The following is a 20,457-nucleotide window of genomic DNA, read 5'->3' as shown; positions in this document are numbered from 1 at the left end:
TAATAATCATTACAGCAATGCACAACACACACAACACTGGGGATCCTAAACAGTTGGAGGCAAAAAAAGTTGGCTTCTTAATACTCCAGCTATGTGAACGTAGCCTGCCATGCCTGTGGGATGTTAACAAGTGTAATTGTATGTTTTTTCTTCTTTGAAAAGCCCAGTTATCCTGTGCACACCACAGTGTGAGCCAGGACGTCGAGTGGATGGCCAAAACAGATAATAATGTCTTTGCATTAATGTGGACATGGTCTAAGATGTCTTGCTACTTGTCTTTTTTGACTCTGGGTCCCTGCCGCCATGTGACCAAGCTGGCTGGCTTGTGCTCCGTGTCAGGCTGACAAAGGAGCTGGTGTTGTTTACTGAGCCAAGTAGCTGCAGAAAGCCACACACAAGCCCCAACACCACCATATCACTGATACTGGCCTTTTGCTGGTCATCGTCTGCAAAATTCATCGCAGCTCGGCAATTTGACTTCACCTGACTCCTGCCAACTAGAGCCGTGGAGCCTGGACATATCAGATGAATTATTGACGCTGGTCTGGTCTTGTTAATTGTGGCCTTCTGGCTGCACTGGACAGTCTGCAGGGCTCAGTCTCTTCTCATTCCCACAAATGTCTAATCATTCTGTTATCTTTGTAAGAAAGGTAATTCCCTCCCCTCAAGCCAAACAAACAGGGACATTCCAGTTGGAGGTGTCCATTTCACAGTAAGGGAATGCTCTGTAAAAACATACACACTGTCCAAGCTAATTCGGACACATTTGAAGCTTTCTCTTTGTTTCAGCCCATCATTTAAAATAACACCAGACCAAAGACAGTTTTTGAAGAACACCTAGAGTGAATACATTTATTTGTAACATATTATTATTTATTCTTTTGACAGTTGTGAATGACTGAATTGGAGCTCAGAGAGGCAGCAGGTAGAGACTCAAACAGATGAAGGGGATAGGAGACAAGACAATGGTTAAATAAACTGTGTTCAGTAAGACATAGATACAGTTATTAAAATTAATACTCCTGCGATAAGGGGACATATTATTGTTGGAGTTCTGCCAAGGTGGAAGTGGCAGGCCGAGACCTGTGGGGGGAAGCCCAGCACATGCTACTGATGCTGAGATACAGTACAGGCGTAGAATACAGTCAGGTCACCATGAAACCACTAAAAATGTGTTTCAGCTGTTGCAGCTACTGTACAAATCACATGCCATTGTTGTTTTTAGCCATCTTCTATCAAATGGCATAGTGTTGATTGTTATATGTTTGATTGTGTTTCTCCTTGCCTTCCAGGCAGTCACTGCTTTCTGTTCATTTCAGTACAATATGAAAGCCAATTTGCAAAGACAATAAATACTTATGTATACTTTTATTTGTACAATATCAGAGCTTTGGTGCTTTGCTGTATGTGCATTTGTATTTTCCTGTCCATGCTTTTTGAGGTCATGTTCCACTATATAAATGTGTTAGTTACGTGGCTCTCTGTTTTCTTCTCTTTTATGTCGAGTGAACATTTTAAAGGATTGGTCTGGCATTATTCTGTTTTTTATTATTATCACGAAAAGACCAAAACCAACAAGGTGTTAGTCCATCTCTCAGTACTTTCTGACTTCCCTACCCTGTCTGCGACACTCAGCCCCAAGCCCATTGGTTCCTACTGAAGACATAAACCTTTTAAAATCAAATTTTTTATGAAAAGGCTCAGCAATTTCCTAAAACAGCTGGATATTCTATTTTTAAACAAATGTTTTTCAAGAAAATAGTGCACTTGTTGGGGACTGTGTGTGAATTAATCCACATTTTATGCTGTCATGAGTATTTTGCAGGACGCAGGATGGTGTACAGTATTTATATATTCATGGTAATGAAGGAACTTGTCACCCACTGCAACGTTGTGGCTCATTAATGTGTTTTTAATAGTGTTTGGACAACAGTTAGACTAGCAAAATCTAATTAGTTCATCCTTGAGTCCAAGTGAATGTCTCAGCCAAATTTGAAGAAATTCACTGAAGGCATTCCTGAGATATCGTGTTCACATGAATGGGACTAACTTGAGGTCACATTGACCTTGACCTTTGACCACCAAATTCTTATAAGTTCATGCTTGAGTCCAAGTGAACGTTTGCGCCAAATTTGAAGAAATTTCCTCAAGGTGTTCCTGAGATATCGTGTTCACAAGAACAGGATTGGACTGTGTAACTCTGCGTATCCATATGTACGTTTGCTTATACAGGCCATAGCTGCCAGGATGACACTGCAAGGATTAGGGGGTAGTAGTACTGGCAAGAACTTCAATGTACTTTCACCCTTGGTTATGAAGAGAAGGTCTAAACACTGGGGATTCTCAAATAGAGCCCGGGGTGTCTGTTTACCTCTACTGCAGAGAGAAGCAGTCTATTTGAAGCAGACTTGTATTGGAGACAGGCCTTTATTTGTAATTCTGTCTGTTTGATAAGTATTTTTGGTCGTATTTCAGTATTCCCTGTTCTCTGATTTGCTCCTGCTTTCCCCCTTAAATGTTTGTTACTGCTTTATGCTGCTAATACAGGCTTAACACTTGTATCTGTTTCAGATTGAAAGCCCTATAGCGTTTCAGTGGGTAGACTCCTTTCATTTCCTCATAAGGCTTTCATGGTGACACATTTGCATAACCGTGTTGTGGAAAATTCAGTGACTTGCGTTGTTCCCATTTAGTACTTCACATAGCTACTGCCATCTTGTGGCACTTGTACATTACTACAAGATACAGATTGGATGACACATGAACACGAACACCAATAGTGACTGAAATACAACAATAACACGTCACATCAGTAATCAAGAAAAAGCATGGTTATATTGTTAAGTTTCAAGTGATGAAAATATACATCATGTGTAGTTGGCTTGCACATTGCAAAACATATAACAGGCCGTGGTTGGTTTCCATGTATGGTGGTGCTTGGTGCTGGTGCTTGTCTGCTTTTTTCTTCCTTATTTACAGCTCAGAAGTGTATGACCAAAATACAGGAACCTCTGAAACAATTCCATAAAATAATACAACCTACACACCAATATGTAATGTATTCTTTAATTAGACATGCTCCAATAAAAAACTGAAAGCTAGATACTGTAAACTTTACGTGCGTATGTCATGTTCTTAATGTTCAGCTTGTGTAAACTGTATAATATACTGGCAAATTAATAAACTCAACCGTTTACTATTACTGAGTGTCATCTGCCTCATTTTCACTTTTAAATCAAACATAAAGATACAAGTGAAGACATGACTTCTATGCACTGCTTTTGTAAAATGTTTTGACTCAGGCAGGGGGAGCTTGGTGTATCATAGAAAGTCCCCCAGCAGGGTAATCCTATAGCAGCATGAGTAGGGGCTGGTCCAAGTCAAGCCTGAGCCAGCCTTAACTGCAAGCTTTATCAGAAAGGAGCATTTTAAGCCTGCTCTTACATGTAGAGAGGGTGCCTGCCTCCCACTAGAGTATGGTTCCACAGTGAGGAGCTTGATAGCTAAAGGCTCTGGCTCCCATTCTGGTTTTACAGACACAGTGTTCTAGTGGTGTAGTAGGGTACTATGAGCTCTGTAAGGTATGATGCCTGAACATTTAGGGCTTTGTAGATAAGGAGAAGGAGAAGGAGGCAGAGAGGCTAAAATGGGTGAATCTTTTTTCCTGGCTTTTGTCAGAAGATGTGCTGCAGCATTCTGGATCAGCTGGAGAGTATTTAGCAACATCTTGGGGCAGCCCAACAGTAAGGAATTACAATAATCCAGCCTGATTATTACCATACACAGTGCAGCCATATGCTAGGTTTCAACCTAGTTTTGTGATCAAACATCACTGAAACGGAGGAATCAGTGCATTTCATGGGGACTATTTTCAGGCACAGACTAATACACATGCAGTGCTAACCTGAACTGGTTTAGATAATCTGGATGAACTGTTTGGGCTGATTGTCCCACTGCCCGTGCTTCTTGACCCGTTGGACTTGCAACAATGGCTGCATGGAAGACATGAAAAATGTGGCTCTCAGAAACAGTTCTGTGCTGGGAATATTGATATCATAGCCACAGTAGGGCTTTTTGACCTTAAACATATACATTATATACATTCTGTACAAATGGAATGGCTGTAAAATTAATAATACCTTTTTTTGCATAGCGCTCAGCCTGAAGTGCCTCTTTGTATTAACAGAATTTGATCCATTTGGTTCAATCATGAATAAAAGTTGGGAAGTGCTGTAGCAGTATATTATTTCTGCTCCGTTCGTGTTCTAATGGCCTGCAAAACGAGAAACCCTGGAACATGTATACATATGTAGTGCTATGCTTTTTTTATCTTGGCTGATCAATTTTCATGTCATGGAGTGATAGTAAGGATAAAGACTGATCATATTGCCCTGAATCTATGTCTTCACAGAAAGCCGAGGCAACCGGGGAGAAAAGACCGAGGGGGCGACCCAGGAAATGGGTGAGTCAGTGGTTCTGAGCTTGTGTCTGCTGCTGGCATGCTGGGTACTGGAACACATGTTGTCCACCACGAAGGAGGGACTGTGAATGAGGAGTTGTGCCAGTAAATGAAACCTATTTGTGGCAGGAGGTAAATGTGCGTGAGAAAGCCCAACAGAAAAAAGAGACACTTGAACAAATGATTTTATTATTACACACTTCACATTCAAGAGCTTTCTGGTACATTGGTACATGAAGAGTTCTCTCAGTGGGTGTGTTCCCTGGTTTTAGTGCGTATTGAGATGGACTGTTTCACTGTCCGAGCATTTTGTGTCCCATCGTTTACTTTCGTTTGCTTTCATTGAGTTTCCTCTCAGGGTTGTTGCTGGTCTGCGTGTGTTGAGGGAGTTTTCCGAAATGCTCGCGTTATCAGTCAAAGAAAATGTTTACCCTCCACGCTGACTGCAGGAATACTTAAATAATTCCACTGACAGCTTGAAGGCCTCAGTGTTTATCAGCTCTGAAGTAACAGGCCTGATTGATTGTGCAGTGAAAAGCAGAAGGCAGAGGTGCCACCAGGAAGGGTGACGGAATGTGAACTTTCTCCTGCATATATCATAGTTTTATGTGTCAAGGTGAGAAAAAAAGCAAATCCAAGCCTACAAGTACAAATTTGGAGGGTCATAAAGACAACATTTTGTAATTATTTTAATTTCCTGGAAGGAATGGTACATTCCAAGAATCAACTGACAGCATATTTAGCATATTCTCTACCGTCCACACTGCTGGTTCACTGGTGCGAGCACTTGCTGAGACTTATCAGCTCCATGCGGTGGATTTAAAGTCTGCAGCAAGTAAATTAACTGCACATGCATGCACGCTGAATTCTTAGCCTTTATGGCCTCCTTCAACAACAGGCCACAGCTGCCTGGATGACACTGCAGACTTTATAGCCACGTTTGCACCAAGCTGTCTGGTTCAGTTCAGCTTGTTGCACATTAGAATGGCTATTTTTGCATTTCCATTGTCAGCAGTTGTGGATGGTACCAACAGATACACTTAATTTCATTCCTTTTTTCATTACCCCTCTGTGCAGGTATCCAGCACACTGACCCAGTACTTCAGTGTGCAGCTAGAAACACTGCAGTCAAAGTTTGTCTCCTTGTTGAGATAAACAACCACATGCCAAGATAAGAACATGAAACATTCAGTGTCCTCCATATGAGTCATGTATGTAACAAAAATACATTGCTGAAATTGGAGGTGATGAACATGGATATTAATTGAAAAATAGAGGCGTAAAGATGAAAGTGAAATGTAAAATGGCAGGACAATTTGAAGATTTATTTAAAATAGTCATGATATAATGAAAACAAAGTCATATTTACCTGTTCTTCCATTCCTCTTTCCTCATTCACAACACACGATTGCATTCGTCATGTACAGGAGTGGTCTCAAGGGTTGGAGTAACAAAAAGTAATAGAAGAAAATGGAAGGTTTTTGTGCTCTTCACAAACTGCTAAAGGGTGCCTGCGTGTAGCTACATCCCTTTCTAGTGTCACCGTATGGTAATGTATTTGTATTTTTATTGTATGCATTTTTTTTCTTTGTACTTTGATCCAGCGGTAAGATCATCTGTTGATGCTCTCTGCTGATTGATTTGATTACGTTGGCTATTTCATCCAATGTAATAAAAAAAATGTAAGTTCATTTAGGTTGTTGCACACTGATGATGACCTTAAGAAAAAAATGCAGCTCTGTCATTCATTTGAATTTGGCCGGTCAGTCAGGACAGCGGGATGGCACAGAGGGCTCCGGCAAAAACAGCACATGGTTGTCCAGCAAAAAAATTGCTTTTACTGAATGTGACGTGATTCGCTGTGCTGGCCAATCAAATGTAGAAGTGTATGTATATGTATGTAGAAGCACTGGTAAATTACTTTATAACATGAACGCTGTATTTCTGTGGTTTACCCTGTGTTGTGCAGTTGCCACTGTGATAGCTTTCCAGATAACTTTTCTGTCTTTGAGTAATACAAACCATTGTGCAGTGTGTTAACATCTGATTAGTGTTTAAATGTATTAATCTGTCGCTCCAGATGGACTTCCTGAATTGTATTTCACTGTGCTTTAAACAAGACATGATGTTGACTGTAATGGCTTAACATGCTGGATATCATGGTGCATAGGTAGCTATATATAATGGATAGATCAATACTGTATATCATAATATATATAAACAGTTATCTGGTAAGCATTAGGTGAGCCAGCTGGTGGAGGGACTCTATGGGGTTTGTATTTGGGTTATTAAGCGTAATCCACCTTATACCTCTGTACCAAAAAGCTGGCAGGAACAGCTAGGGTTAATCAGACTTGACTGATCCAGAGTCTGCCCCTCATCGCTGTGTCTTCTCGCTCTCCGCTGCCTGGCTGCAGGTCCTGTCCTCTGTGTGCAGGTGCTGAGATGGATAGACAGACCTCTGCCAAGCTGACCAGCTTCCTCTGCTGGTAAGAGCTTCAAGGGGGTCTGCTCTCCAATAGATTACATTCATCAGTTGTGCACAGCAGTTCCCCTTTTCTGTTGCCAAATGGCTGCTGTCCATTGGATTTTATGGGGTGGTTCCTCAACAGGCAAGCTTAAGTCTTTGTCCCTGTTTGCAGCCCTATTACAGTCAAACTTTGGCATCCTCAGCATTTGGCTGCCTATATGTAATTCCCTCTTGTCATGGCAATAACATGACAATTCTAAAAACAAAAATTGTGCTTTGTTTTATGGAAGGAAACACCACAGTGATGGCTTATTGGTAGGGGACTTGTCCCTGGAGCCTTTTGTGTTTTCTACTGTTCTGAAACTTCTCAGTTAAAGGTGGAGTTTTCGCATGCATGTTCAGAGATGCACAAAGTGAACAGCTTTATACGACTGGAGAAACATTCTAAACAATATTGATAAGGATCCTTTACATTAGTTTTTTAAAGGCCAAGAAATGTGTGTCATGAACAATAATTGCGCTTCAGGTTTATTTTGTTAGACAGTAAGCATGTAAACCCAGAAATAAAAAGGCGCTGAGTGAGAAAGTTTAGCTTCTCCTTTACTACTCAATGCTTTAAAACAATATACAGTCGTTTCCATGAACGCTAATTACGACTGCCATGTATGCTACATAAAATAGAATCCAGATCAGGAGAACAGTGCTGTAGGATCACTTTCACATCATTACAGCCTCTGTCAGTGTGAAGACAGACTCCTCACCTGAAAATTCTGTGTCATAATCCAGTCTGAATAGCTGGAAGCCTGCCAGCTGCAGCGCAGTCTGGTATCGATCCACACGAAGCACAAAATTGAAGATGAAGAAAAGTCTTTGTTTTTATCAGCCAGTAGCTGAATTTCTTCCAGACTGTTCAACAGTAAAGATACGTTGGAAAGAAATTCCCAGTACCAGTGAAATCCTACACGCTGGACCTTTAACTGTTATTGTAAGAATTAAGGCCAGCTTCTGCCAAATGATTCCATTTTCCAAAATAAATTTCAAAGATATTGTTTGCTGCTTTTTCTGTTTTTCCTGCTGTACCAACAATGACCCCACAACTGAGCTAAATACGGAACAATGAATGCACCGCTACACCCCTACTACTGTGAGACTAATGCATTAAATGCGCGGAAATGACTCCATGTATGAGCAAGGAAGCACAAGTGGCGTGGCTTGAGTGTATGTAAGGGGAGCTGATGTAGTGTGAAGGGGAGCGCTCTATCTTCCATCTCACACAAGGCTCTGCTGCTCTTGGCTTCGGGTCAGACACTGGAGGCAGGTGCCAAGCAGTGGAGTCAGAGTTCAGGGGAGAAGAAAAGTAGGAAAGTCTGGCTGAGGTGATGAGCAGCACCATTAGGTGTTTGTTCAGCAGCTTTGTGAAAGTGGTGAGGAGGCCTGGAAAGTATTCAGAAAACTAGCAGCAAGAGAAAACTCCTCCCCACGGAATGAGTGTATGTGAACGGCAGGGGTAATTGTGCTATTGTGATCAGTGTCAGATATTAAAACACTTTTATAGCCTTGGAACGCCTCACAGGGAAAATATAGAAGTTTGCCCCCAGTGTTTCTGGGCAACAGATCCTGGGAGAGTGGACTCTGACTCTGCTAAGATGTTCTGACAGTACAGCCATGTACGAGGGAGTCCCACTGGCATGCTTCTGGTCACCCTTGTCACTTTAATAGTGTCTTCCTAGCCTTAAACCAGGATGGGATTGTCATTCTCATTCTCAACTTGGCAACTTAGCAAATGTGAGATGCAGCTGAAAATCTGAAAATAACTAATAATGTATGAAAATATTATTAGTACACAGCCCACCAATCAGTATTTGGACTGAACAATGCATTGGAATTGGTCCAATACAAATACCTGCAAACCTAATGACATTCTCATCAGCCTCAGCTGTACTTTGTGTTTAGTGCTAATTAGATAGATAGATAGATAACAATGAACATAGTCAGAGAAAATAAACAAGCGATAAAAGAAAGCACTGCAAATGCCAAGAAACATAAAGAGAGAAAGAAAAGTTAGCAATAAAAATATGAAAGACATATATAGAAAAAAATCTGTTCAATGTATGTTTTAAAAACCAAAGAACTCTGCAGCTTAGTGCAGGAATGTGCAAAACACTGGGGGTACGAGTCTGTGTCGGGGGTTCCCAGGCCTTGATGATGAGGTCAGCTGCAGTTGGGACGGAACTGTTGTGGCATGAGGTTTTGGTCCTGATGGACTGCAGCTTCCTGCCAGCGTCTTAAGAATTTTGTGTTAAGGGTGGGAGGGGTCGGCCACAGTCTTTCCTGCTCGCCTCAGGATCCTGGAGGCACCTTCTCAGCAGAGTGACTGATGTGCTGCAGCCTTCCCTTGTCCTTGGCAGTGGCAGAAGCCATTGGCACCATCTGGTTAGATGATGGAGGAGGTGAGGATGGACTCAGTGATGGCAGTGCAAAGGTGCACTGTCACTGACTGGCAAGCTGAACTTCATCAGGTACCACAGGAAGTACATCCTGTGCTTCTTGGTGATGGAGCTGATGTTCAGCTGCCACTTGAGGTCCTCAAAGATGACGGTGCCCAGGAAGCAAAAGGACTCCACAATGTGGACTGAGTCATACAGGGTGATGGGGCACGTGGGGCTGGGCGGTTCCTCAAGTCTCCACTGTTTTCAGAGCTTTCATCAAGTCATTCTGTCTGCACCAAGTCAACAGATGGTCAGTATAAAGAAAAGAGCAGGTAGACTGCAGGGGGGCTGCATGGGGGTGGTGGAGGTTTTGAAGCTGGCTCACACATGGCGTGTCTCCAGCAGGAGTGGAAGGAGAGACAGTCTGGTCTGGCTGCTTTGTGGGGGTTCTGCCTCTTGAACAGTCTGTTGATGTCTTTCCTCTGGATGGAGAGAATCAGCGTAGTGGGAGGGGAGGAGGGGGCCTCTTCAGTGGGCAGCTTTGGAGAGGCCCAGACCCCTGATGTGGTGGGAGAGATGTTGCTGGTGGGCTGGAGCTGGTGGATGAAGTCATGGGGGATGGTGACAGGACTGTCCTCTTTCAAATGGCTTTAGGTTCGTATTTGGTGATCTGCTGAGACCCCTCCAGATAGAACCAGAGTTGTTTGCTGAGAACTGCTTACTGTCCTCAGAGTATGGCCGGTTTGTCTTCTCTCGCCTTCCTGTTCTCATAGCTGTCATGAACACATCCCAGATGCTTCTCTTCCCAACCAGCATGTCAGATGTGGGGTGTTAGATGTTTTTCAGGATGCTAACCAACTTTGGCAGCAACCTCTTTTCCATCACCCCCTCCATATTCCAGCTCAGCTTCTCCTTCAATCAGTTAGCTGGCCTTTCTAAATAGCTTGTTGGTCGTGTTAGCTTCTCTCACCCTCATGGTGCAGGGTTCCTGTGCTGGTCTGAACAAGGGCCTGAGGTGGGACATTATCAGGCTACGTCCACACTAATTTTACACAATCACAAGACCATTAATACACGGGGCATGCAGAAGTTGTGTAATTTGGTGGCAAACTTTAGAGCTGTGTTTGTGTTTATACTGTGATTTGCTGAAAATTACTTCAAAGCTTTGAGGATCCCCCTGACAGACAGCACGGTGTATCTGTGGACTGTACTTCTTTGACATTAGCACATAGTAAATCCTGTGTTTTATTGTTTCTGCTGGGGGACTCCACAAACAGGGTGTCAGGGGGCTGGTAAGAGTCTCGTGTCCTGTTAAAATGTCCAGAGATCACCCTGAAGGCACTGGAGTGTTGTGTCTGGAGTTTGACGGTGACTAAGTGGATGACATCGTAACCCTATGCCATGCTGGCTGTAAGCAGCAACAAGCATGTGAGTTTAGATAATAGGGATGCAGACCCACCTCTGGGCTACATACATATTCCTTGACAGTAATGTGACCGGTGCTATTAACACAGCTCGCTCTGCAGCTCTGTTACTTCCTCCTGATCTCACTCGAGATCTCCAGCTTCTCCCTGGGCACCTTACTGGGATCATACTACATGATATTTTTTGTCTTTAACGATGTGACAGCAGCAACCTCAGCATCCCTCCTCCTCTTCTTCTTCGCCATGATAGCTGATTGGTAAGCGCTCAGGAACACATCGTGGGAGATGTCGCACTAGGAGTGACAAAACGAGAAAATTCTGACATGCTAGACCTTTCGGCGGGTGTGGCTGCTCATCCATCAGCTGTCATATTTATCTGATCTGAATGGCTACAGAAGCTGATTTTATATTGTTTTGCATATGTTTGCTGTCTACTCTGACCGAACTGGCCACATTCCACCATATTCCACCAGATCAACCACAGATCTGTGTGATAGCAGATATTTCACATTCGTATTAATTCAAAAACACATCCGGTGTGTGTGTGTGTGTGTGTGTGTGTGTGCGCGTGTGCGTCTTTTTAATGACCTGAAAAAACAAGACTTCAAGCATGATGATTCCTTCATTTTTGATCAGGGAACACACACACACACACACACACACACACATACACACACACACACACACACACACACACACACACACACACACACACACCTTGAGGACACAAATGGTTGGACAGACAAGAGACATAAGCATGAAGTCCATCAATAACCAGAGAATTCACCCAAGTTTACACACAATTGACTTCCATCAAGGATTTTTGCAGACTGATCTGAAACCATTTATGAGAGACAACAGCTTCACAAACCTGCCATAACATAACACCTGATATTTTTAGGCAAAAATAAGAGCCTAAGAGGAATACATGTCCATTCATTTGGAAGCCTCTGAATAAGGTGTGTGTGTGTTAGAGAGAGAAAGAGGCCCCTTTCAGACCTGCAGTCTGTGCCTGAACTGTTTCCTACATGGGGTCATGTGTGAATAGAACAGGGATCGATATTCAGGGAAATCTGTTCCACCAAAGTCCCTCCTCAACACCCAGTAAGATTTCAGGAAGAAGGTTTGTTAAGGGTTACGTCCATCCGAAGAGACGGAGTGACCAAATCACTCTGCTGATGACATATTTAAATCCTCAAGCATCCACTGTTCTTTTAATGTTCATTTTAATATATTGAATGTTTCTGATTCATGTAGATCAGGCATCTCAAACCGGTTCCATAAAGGGCCGCGTGGCTGCAGGTTTTCATTCCAACCCAGGAGGAGCACATCAGGCCAACCAATCAACATCAAGGGATCACTTAGTTATCAGCTGAAGACTGAGATCAGCTGATTAATTGATTCCAGCCTGGTGTGCTCCTCCTTGGTTGGAATGAAAACTTGCAGCCACGCGGCCCTTTATGGAACCGGTTTGAGATGCCTGATGTAGATCATGAAAAAAGAACATGTCTCACAAACCTGAATATTAAATACACTACAAACATAAACAGCTCCCAGCCCACCATGTTCCTGTAAATAATAAGAGCCCTCTTCCACCGTTTACACGTACATTCAGCCTCACCCTGTCGTTTATAGTGGTCAGTCTTGTATTATCGCCATCTGCTAGACGGTCCCTTGCTCCACCTGCTCCGGCATTGCCATGGCATATGTGAAAAGGTGTGTGAAATATGGATCGTAGGATGCCCCAGTAACTTAACAGGACCATTATGCAAAGACCATGCTGGATAGTATCAATGCTAGTCTGAGTTTAACTGTAGCTACATGAGTCTTGCCTTCTTTTGCTTTGCACCGTGAGGGAGAAGAATCTTGTTACAGACAGAATTTCCTCCAACTAAATAGTGATAAGACAGAGCTCATGGGTCCAGACAGTGCAAATATTTTATTCTCAAATTGGCTCTCATTCTTTCTCACATGATGGGACTCTTGGTATTATCTTTAACACCAGCCTCAATTTAGATAAACACTTTAAATCTGTGGTTGAGTTCTGTTTTCAGAGAAACATTTAAAAGATTAGACTGTTTCCGGAAATGTCTTCATCACATAGAAGCAAGAACATCCCTCCACTGGCTGCTTCTGGCTACCTGCTTCAAAGCAACCCCCAAACAAGCTGCCGATCTAAAGCACAGTACCAACCAATATAGAGTGCGTGGAACTGCAAATCTGAAGACCTTAAATGCTCCACATGCTATTGTTTTATCAGTGAAAACGCTGGGTATCACTTTGGTTATCTTATCACATGAAAAATGTGCAGCAGTGCTGCTGAGCACAAGCAACATTAAGCTCGTGCAAAAGGCTCATTCAAGTCATATGTTGCACACATGACTCACAATCATTTGTTCTTGCACGAAGGAGACAGAATTCTTGTGTTGCGGTTGCAGCTAATTACATTTATGACTTCTGTTTACTGTGCGTATGCTCGACTGGGTGAGGTGCTTTTAGTTTTATTTGGGTTGCTGCTATCGTGCTCCTTCCCCAGCCTGTTTCTGAGAGCAAGAGAAAGAAAGACCTAAGAGACCACAGACAGACACCAAAAGGAGTTGGGGGTGGGCAGCAGTTTTGCCTCATTCCCCACATTCTCAACCCCCCACCTTCCTCCAGCCTCGGCTGCTGCCGGGCTAAAAGGCTGAATTCCAGCCACTAGAGGCTTTTGTTCAGAGAGGGACTCTACAAACATCGGAGTTCTCTGGGACCTTAGCGGATTTCCACAGGTCACCTATGCCTCCCTCCCCCAACTCCCACCCCCTTTTTTTCCTGCTGCAGCTTCTGGAAGAGTTTAATCATTTCACTCTGAGTCTTCAACTACAACAACATGGCAGCGGGCTGCTGCACAGATTAGGATGTAAAAAGAAGTTTACGGTTTGAGGTTTTAAGGTTGCTACGGAGATCGCATTCTGCACAACGTGGGATTACTCAGTCGTCATAATATACAACACCATCTCGTGATAATTTAACATTTTAGCACAGCTCTCTTTTACTTTATTGATTCATTGCCTCAGCAAAATAGTGATTCAGTATGAAAGCTGACAGAAATCCTCTGGCACACACATCGTGTTTCCACTCTGTCAGGAATAAACAGAGGAAACCCTGAGCAGTTAGCGTGAGCAATGATAAACCACAATGGCAAACCTGGCAAAACGTTTAAATTGCCAGGGAGAGGATTCTTGCACACGTAGTGTAATCTCAAGTTGCTCGTTTCTTTAAATGGAAACAAATATGTGGCTACCTTAAAACACACATTGCTGGAAAATTAAGGATAAAAACAAATTTGTCGATTTCACACTGAAATCATGTCCATCACAGTTAGTCTTTGGAGGAATTTGTGGAAACTTCAAGATAAGTGATTTTAGTCCTTCTGCAGGTACATTGTGATGAAATGAGCAAACTTGCTCATAAAATCTAAAGATAAACATCTGTAGGGCAGTTAGCGAAGTAGAGCACTTACTTAGAGTAGCCCTCACTCACTGTTTGCTTTACTCAGGAAGTTACTCGGCTGTCCTGTGGTGTCCTGCCTGTTTGTTTAGCTATGGCTTGGAGTTTTCTCTCTTCCTTTCACAATGCCGTTCTTTCAAATTCCTTAAATAGATATGGACATTTATGTCATTAGAGGATTTCTGCTAACACTATTATGTGGCAGGAAGTGAGCTCTTTCAGGCACAACAGGTTAATTCATAACATCTGCGACGCTCTGTGAAAACAAGGCAGAGCTGAGTGCCATGCACAGAGTCCTTCCTGTTTCGAAGCAGCCACGCATGCACGCTGAGAAACAGCCACATGCATTTGAGTCGGATGGCTCCGAGACGCCGAAGAGCGCCAAGCTCGCAAACAAAACGTGGACCGAGCAAAACAAAAACATGTTTGCTAATCCTTAGATTCTATAAATGCAGAATACAGTGAAGCAAACAATAAGCAAAGACAGATTTGTAAAGTCTAGGAAGATGTATTGCATTGCCTTTTTTTTCTGCGTTTCTTCCTCTTTTCCTTTGAGATACTCTGGGAACAGATTTCACATCAAACAGCAGAGGCTCCTAAATGGAGCAGATCCAATTTGTCTGCGCCTTTCTTTCCTTTCAGAGCACCCCGCAAAACCCTCCCAACAAAAGGCTGCTTGTCTGCTAGGAATTTTCCACATTCCTCGCAACGGCAGACATTTTTCTCCTCTACAAAGGGCCCTTCGGCAAATTCCCCCTAATTCCCCCTTTAGTTGGACCCTGATAGATACAATTCATAACTCTGCTGGGGCATTGGCTGGGATGTAGGCCCGGACTGGACGAGGGGTGGGGGGTTCGGGGAGGTGTTGCACAGTGGACGAGAAGGGCAACTTCCATTAAGGATCTTCCAAGAGATCAATTATGTGTATTCATTTTTATCCCACTGTCTACACCAGGAGGTCTCAGTCTGAACACAAAGGTCTGCATCAGAGCTTCATTCAAGGTCAGAGGTGATAGCAAAATAACATTTAATCAATGAATTAACGTAACGCCTCTTGTCATTGGATCAGCACGAAACTGAGGCAGACGAGGTGGCTCAGACAGTGCGTCCATATTTATTTCTGACTCAAACATGTTCTTACAACTACATTTACACTAATTCTTGAGAGAGAAGAAACATTCTGTATCTGTGATGTAGGAGCAAACCGCCTTCATCATGGGACAGGATCACTTGAATGATCTCCAGCTACACTGTATATTCAACATCAATAACAATTTATTGCTCAATAGAACTTTTTATTAGTGTGACCGGACTCTAAGTTATCTCCGGTTGTCTGGCCGCTGTCAGCTCCAGGGAATGACCAGCTTGGAGCTGGGTGGTTTGACGGTGAGTCCACGGAGTAGAGGGGACGGAGCTGGAGAATAATCTGCTTGTGTAGAGCAGGTGAACTAAGAATTAGAGACTTTTTGGCTTGTAGCCCGTGTTTGGCAAACTAATCAGTGATCACTCTCAGGATGGACTGGGCCTCTTCCACTGGTGAGATGTTAGATGGGCACATTTTCTGAATTCATGAATATTGTGCAGGACCGATTGCTGACTAAAGAGTTAACGATCACTGAAAAGAGCTGGGAATGTGAAACAAGGTCCAGACTTTTTAGCAGCCCTGATCTATACTGTATATTTCTAATCAATAGTGTATTCATACCATACCTCAAGCTGTTTTCCCGACTGCCAGTGCTGCACTTTCCTGTACCGTTAATACTGTATACATTTAGCATCTGGTTAGATGGTGAAATGCATTTTGCCATCCCAGCACTTGTTCTCTTGCTTGTTGGATCTTATCTAATCTAAAAAAATAGCGAAATATTTCAGGCCGATGACGAGGCCAATGCTGCTCGCCTGAAGCTGTAAGATCTGGGGTTTATTTCCATCACTCCTGCCGTCCAGGTAACAAAACACATGGCCTTATCCAGGATAATGATGGCTGTTCAGAAGAGGCATGCTACTGGGTGGCCCAGTTCGTTATCATAGTAGTGCCGTGTTGGTGTAATTTGCACTGGTCAATTGAATGTTTGTTCTTTTGTCTTGGATTGTTTTCTTCTGTGTACTCTCTGGGGTTAAGCAGTGAGTGAGTCAACAGAAATTCCCAAACTTTCCATGAAACCTCTACATAACCTTTTGAATACAATACGACAATCTTTAGAAGACAACCTGCATGTTTGAGCAGGTTTGAGTGCCTGTTCTGTAGACACCCAGACAACAACAAGCTGTAATCAGACTCTCCCACAGAAGGCATGTGAGCGGCTACCACGGTTTTCCGGATCATATTTAATAACCTCTGCTTTTTTCGGGAGCCGCAAGCCATGAATGTGGTTGACCACTCATGTACGGAAGTCTCACGGGATCAAGTTCAAGGCCTCTGCTACTGCCAAATGGCTTGCCAGTCTTTACTACAAAGAGGGCCCACCTACCAACAAAATCCAGACTGTTTGCTGTCCTGACTCCACAACGGTGGAACGAGCTCCCCGCTGACATCAGGACAGCAGAAACTCAAAACATGTTTCGTTGCAGACTGAAACAAAAAAACTTCTTCTCCATCTCTTATTGTTTCTAAATGGAGTGGATGTATTTGCATGATTCTTGCATATGAGGTTGTATCCTTATGGTTAAATGCACTTACTATAAGTTGCTTATAGCGTCGGCCATATAAAAGTAATGCAATGAACTTGTGTGATAGCATCTGAGACCCCCTCTCCCTAAACTTTTCCAGCAGTGGAATCGACGGGGTCTACATCTGACAATGTTAGTAACAGACCATCTGACAGTCATGCTCACATTAAGTAGTGAAGTGGTCAGGTGTGCTGAGGTGTGAAAGTAGGCACCATGGCGTCTTAGAGGAGAGAGAGATCTCCTTTTGTGTGATTCATTGCATTAAAAAAGGAGCAGCGTTGTTGGAGGGGAAGCACTGCCATTTAATCTTTCTGAATGAGTCAATGTGTGTGTCAGGTGACCCTCCTCTTCACCAGAGTCAGACGCAGGTGTCATGCTGCCATGCTTTGGTGAACTGGTGTTTTAATCAGGGACAGCGAAATAATTTAATGACACCAAAGTTTAAATGACAAACAAAAACAGAAAAGTTTCGATTTTTATGACTTGTGGTGCAAAAACTACTACGTTTGGATTTGCTCAGTGAATGTCACAAGGATCTGGTCTCTTAAATTGACATATTATGCACAAAAAGTCTCAAATGTGTCCTCAGGCTGGCTCATGAGGTCATCAAAATTGAAGGGGCATGAATGTATTCAGTTGGTGTCATCTGCTTTTGGGAGGTGCAAGGTGTGCACAAATCGAAAAGTTTGCCTGAACATGGTGGAAAGCCAAATGTCTTTACAAAATCTGATGCCGGTAAATGCAATAACTGTTTAAATAATTCAGTCTGGAGCAAACTGTTGGATCATTGGACTGACAGTAGAGAGATGGATGTTAACTTATTTAATACCCCTTTGTAAATATCGATAGCAATAATTATATATACGTATATTTATATATGATCATATACGTAATAATTGGTGAATTTGGTTGCTTTTACCAATAATTATCTCTAAATAGCATCTGGTAAATTTAATTAATCAGTTAATGGCTTGTTTTTAGAAACGGATTATAATTAACAGATTTAAAGTCTAGAATATCTCAGTAGTACTCTATATCTTCTGTAATATATTGACTCGTATACCTAAAGTTTCCCAGACATCTCACTGCAGCTGACTGTGGATTGTCAAGTGTTTTCCAAACCTGCTGGTCAAATGTTTACCAATCTTAGTGCGCCATTAGGCACAGTTGTTACATTTTAACAATTAAAATGGTTAGCATTTCAAGTTTTAACACCCTCATACTCTACACCGCAGTTCATCTAAACCTATCTAACATGACTGACTTTTCCTCCATGCAGACTTGTGTTTGTGGATGAAGGGTTGAACCTGGTTGGTCAAATTATCCATTCGGCTTTAAAGGGGGTCCAAAGGTTAGCAGGCCCAGTAACGGTTAACCAGAACAAACAGCAGCAGCACCTGTCTTATGGGATAATTAATGATCAGACTCACAGCAGAGCAGAGCAGGAACACCTACAGCACATACACACACACACACACACACTGCATATAGACACATCAAGTACACATAACAGATATATCAGATACTTAACATTCATTAGTCCTGTACATGCAATACTATACAAACAAAGCTGTAGTGAACTCGAAGGTGTTGTTTGTGGTGTTGCTGAATGAATATAACCTTTTTGTACGTCTGAGGCTGCCATCACACATGTAGCTTTATCTGCATGGCCTTCAGCCATCTCGTCCCCTGTAAGTTTGAAAGTGGTCGCAGCAGCTTCATGCAGCAGCCAGCCGAAATGCTCACTGACATCACATTACATGTCATCAAGATACTACGGGGACCAGATATTACTAAGCTCAGCTGAGAGCACAAACATGAAGAATAGAACTGTGCAACAGCCAGCACCCACACACTGCTCTCACTGCTCTTTGCATGGACGTCTTTGATTGCTGTTTGCATTCATAGTGTTCTGTGGCTCAAACTTTGGCTTTTGGCTGTAACGCCAACATTGTATTATCTTTGACACAGTGCTGCCAACGTCACTGTAAAAACTTTAACAAAAGGGTGCATGTCAAAAAAAAGAAAGTGTCAGAAAGAAGTCAGTGTCAATGTTCTGGACCTTTAATGGCCACTGTTGGATGCAAAGAAGACCTGGGCTGCTGGTGCATGGGGAAGCTGCACCTGATCCAGATAGTTAAGTCATTTGAGATCAAAAACAAATCACTGTTATCAGCATTATTTTTAATTAGGATATTTTTTGGGCTGACGTTTATTATTATCATTATGGTTGTTATTGGATATCTGTGCTGTGTCCAAATGTTTCTTTTGTGTTCCACTATCTTGCAGCATTAGCGTATGGATTGTCATGTTTTCACGTCGGGATGAAAGGCTGAAAGAACTGGCTCTGTTTCTGATAATATGGTCTAAGTACGCCCTCTGCTGGTGATCCGCTGGGCTGGGTTTGAGTTGTGCGTAACGGCGTGAGTGACGTCAGCCTTTCGTTTGTAGCCAGGTGTCTGGCTAGCTTACTTTAACTATTAGCAATCATTTTTCTTCTCAGGGAAGAAAAGCACTTTTGCTACTGCACAGGACAAAAACCAACCCGGGCTTGAGTGCTCTGTGAAAGGCGATTGAATGTTTACAGTGAAAGGCTCTAAGAACTCTTTTCCCACTTTCCACTGAGCATTGAAAAGCATGTCACACCCCCAGAAAGCTAAATTAATTCAACTTGATTTTGAGAAGGAGCTAACTAAGAAATGCAAGACATGGTGGAAAACAGTTGACTGAGGAGATTCAATTGGGAAACAGCTTTAGCAGCTTTAATGGGCCCATCATGAGCCACCAAAGTGTCGTAAGTTGCCCACAATCATATCATTTTGTGTAACTTGTTTACCTGAATTGTCTTCCAGCTTTGAGTTGGTTAAAACTCGGGTCTTTGTCAGTGTATGTTCGAGTAGATATATGAGGGAAGGATAAAGTGTTCCGGAAGCTGCACGCTGTCGTAGTCTTGCATAGTGCTGTCCGTGGTGCTGATGCAGCTGTCACTGTTTTAATGGCTTTGTTTTGCTCTGATAACTGACTGAGGCCTCTCTGTTTGTGTATGAGTTGTTTATTAGTTGGTGAGACTACACTGATCATGGCAGACTCTGTGGGACAGAGCACAGCTTGCTTTACACTTTGCCCTGTTCTGTTTCGCTGATCAATAGGGAGAGGTTCCTGTCTCTGGGCAGTCTGCTGAACAAGAGAAAAGTGATTACACCCAGCTGTCTACAAGCTGCCTCAAGAGCAACTCAAAGTGCTTGTGCACATCTATTTTTATTTTAAGGCACTGGAAGTGATGGCATGACTGCGGCATTTTTTTATGACCAGTTGGGGAACCAGTAAAGTCAGTCAGTCACTTTCAGGCGCAGCGGGAAGTGATGAGGACAGCCAGTGTGGCGATAGGGAGAGAGCAGGGTGAGCGCTTCACCTCTCCTGATGGGTGGCACTTCTGTGAATGGTGGCCTGTACAAGGTGCTCAGTAGAGCAGAGGCATTTCTCTCTTTGATCAGAGGAGGACGTCTGAAAAGAGGC

The 20,457-nt window shown here is 42.9% G+C and overlaps 1 protein-coding gene across 1 annotated transcript in view; it reads left to right on the top strand.

Moving 5' to 3' along the window:
• Window positions 1-20,457, top strand: part of hmga2 (high mobility group AT-hook 2) — a 45,382-nt gene that overhangs the window by 10,389 nt on the left and 14,536 nt on the right. The window contains exon 3 of the mRNA XM_041963994.1: window positions 4,412-4,462. Coding sequence (XP_041819928.1) covers window positions 4,412-4,462 — 51 coding nt within the window. The remainder of the gene's footprint in view (window positions 1-4,411; window positions 4,463-20,457) is intronic.

The sequence above is a fragment of the Chelmon rostratus genome, chromosome 22 (assembly GCF_017976325.1).
Source record: "Chelmon rostratus isolate fCheRos1 chromosome 22, fCheRos1.pri, whole genome shotgun sequence".
NCBI classification, from domain to species: Eukaryota; Metazoa; Chordata; class Actinopteri; order Chaetodontiformes; family Chaetodontidae; genus Chelmon; species Chelmon rostratus.
This window is presented reverse-complemented; position numbering and strand designations above follow the sequence as displayed.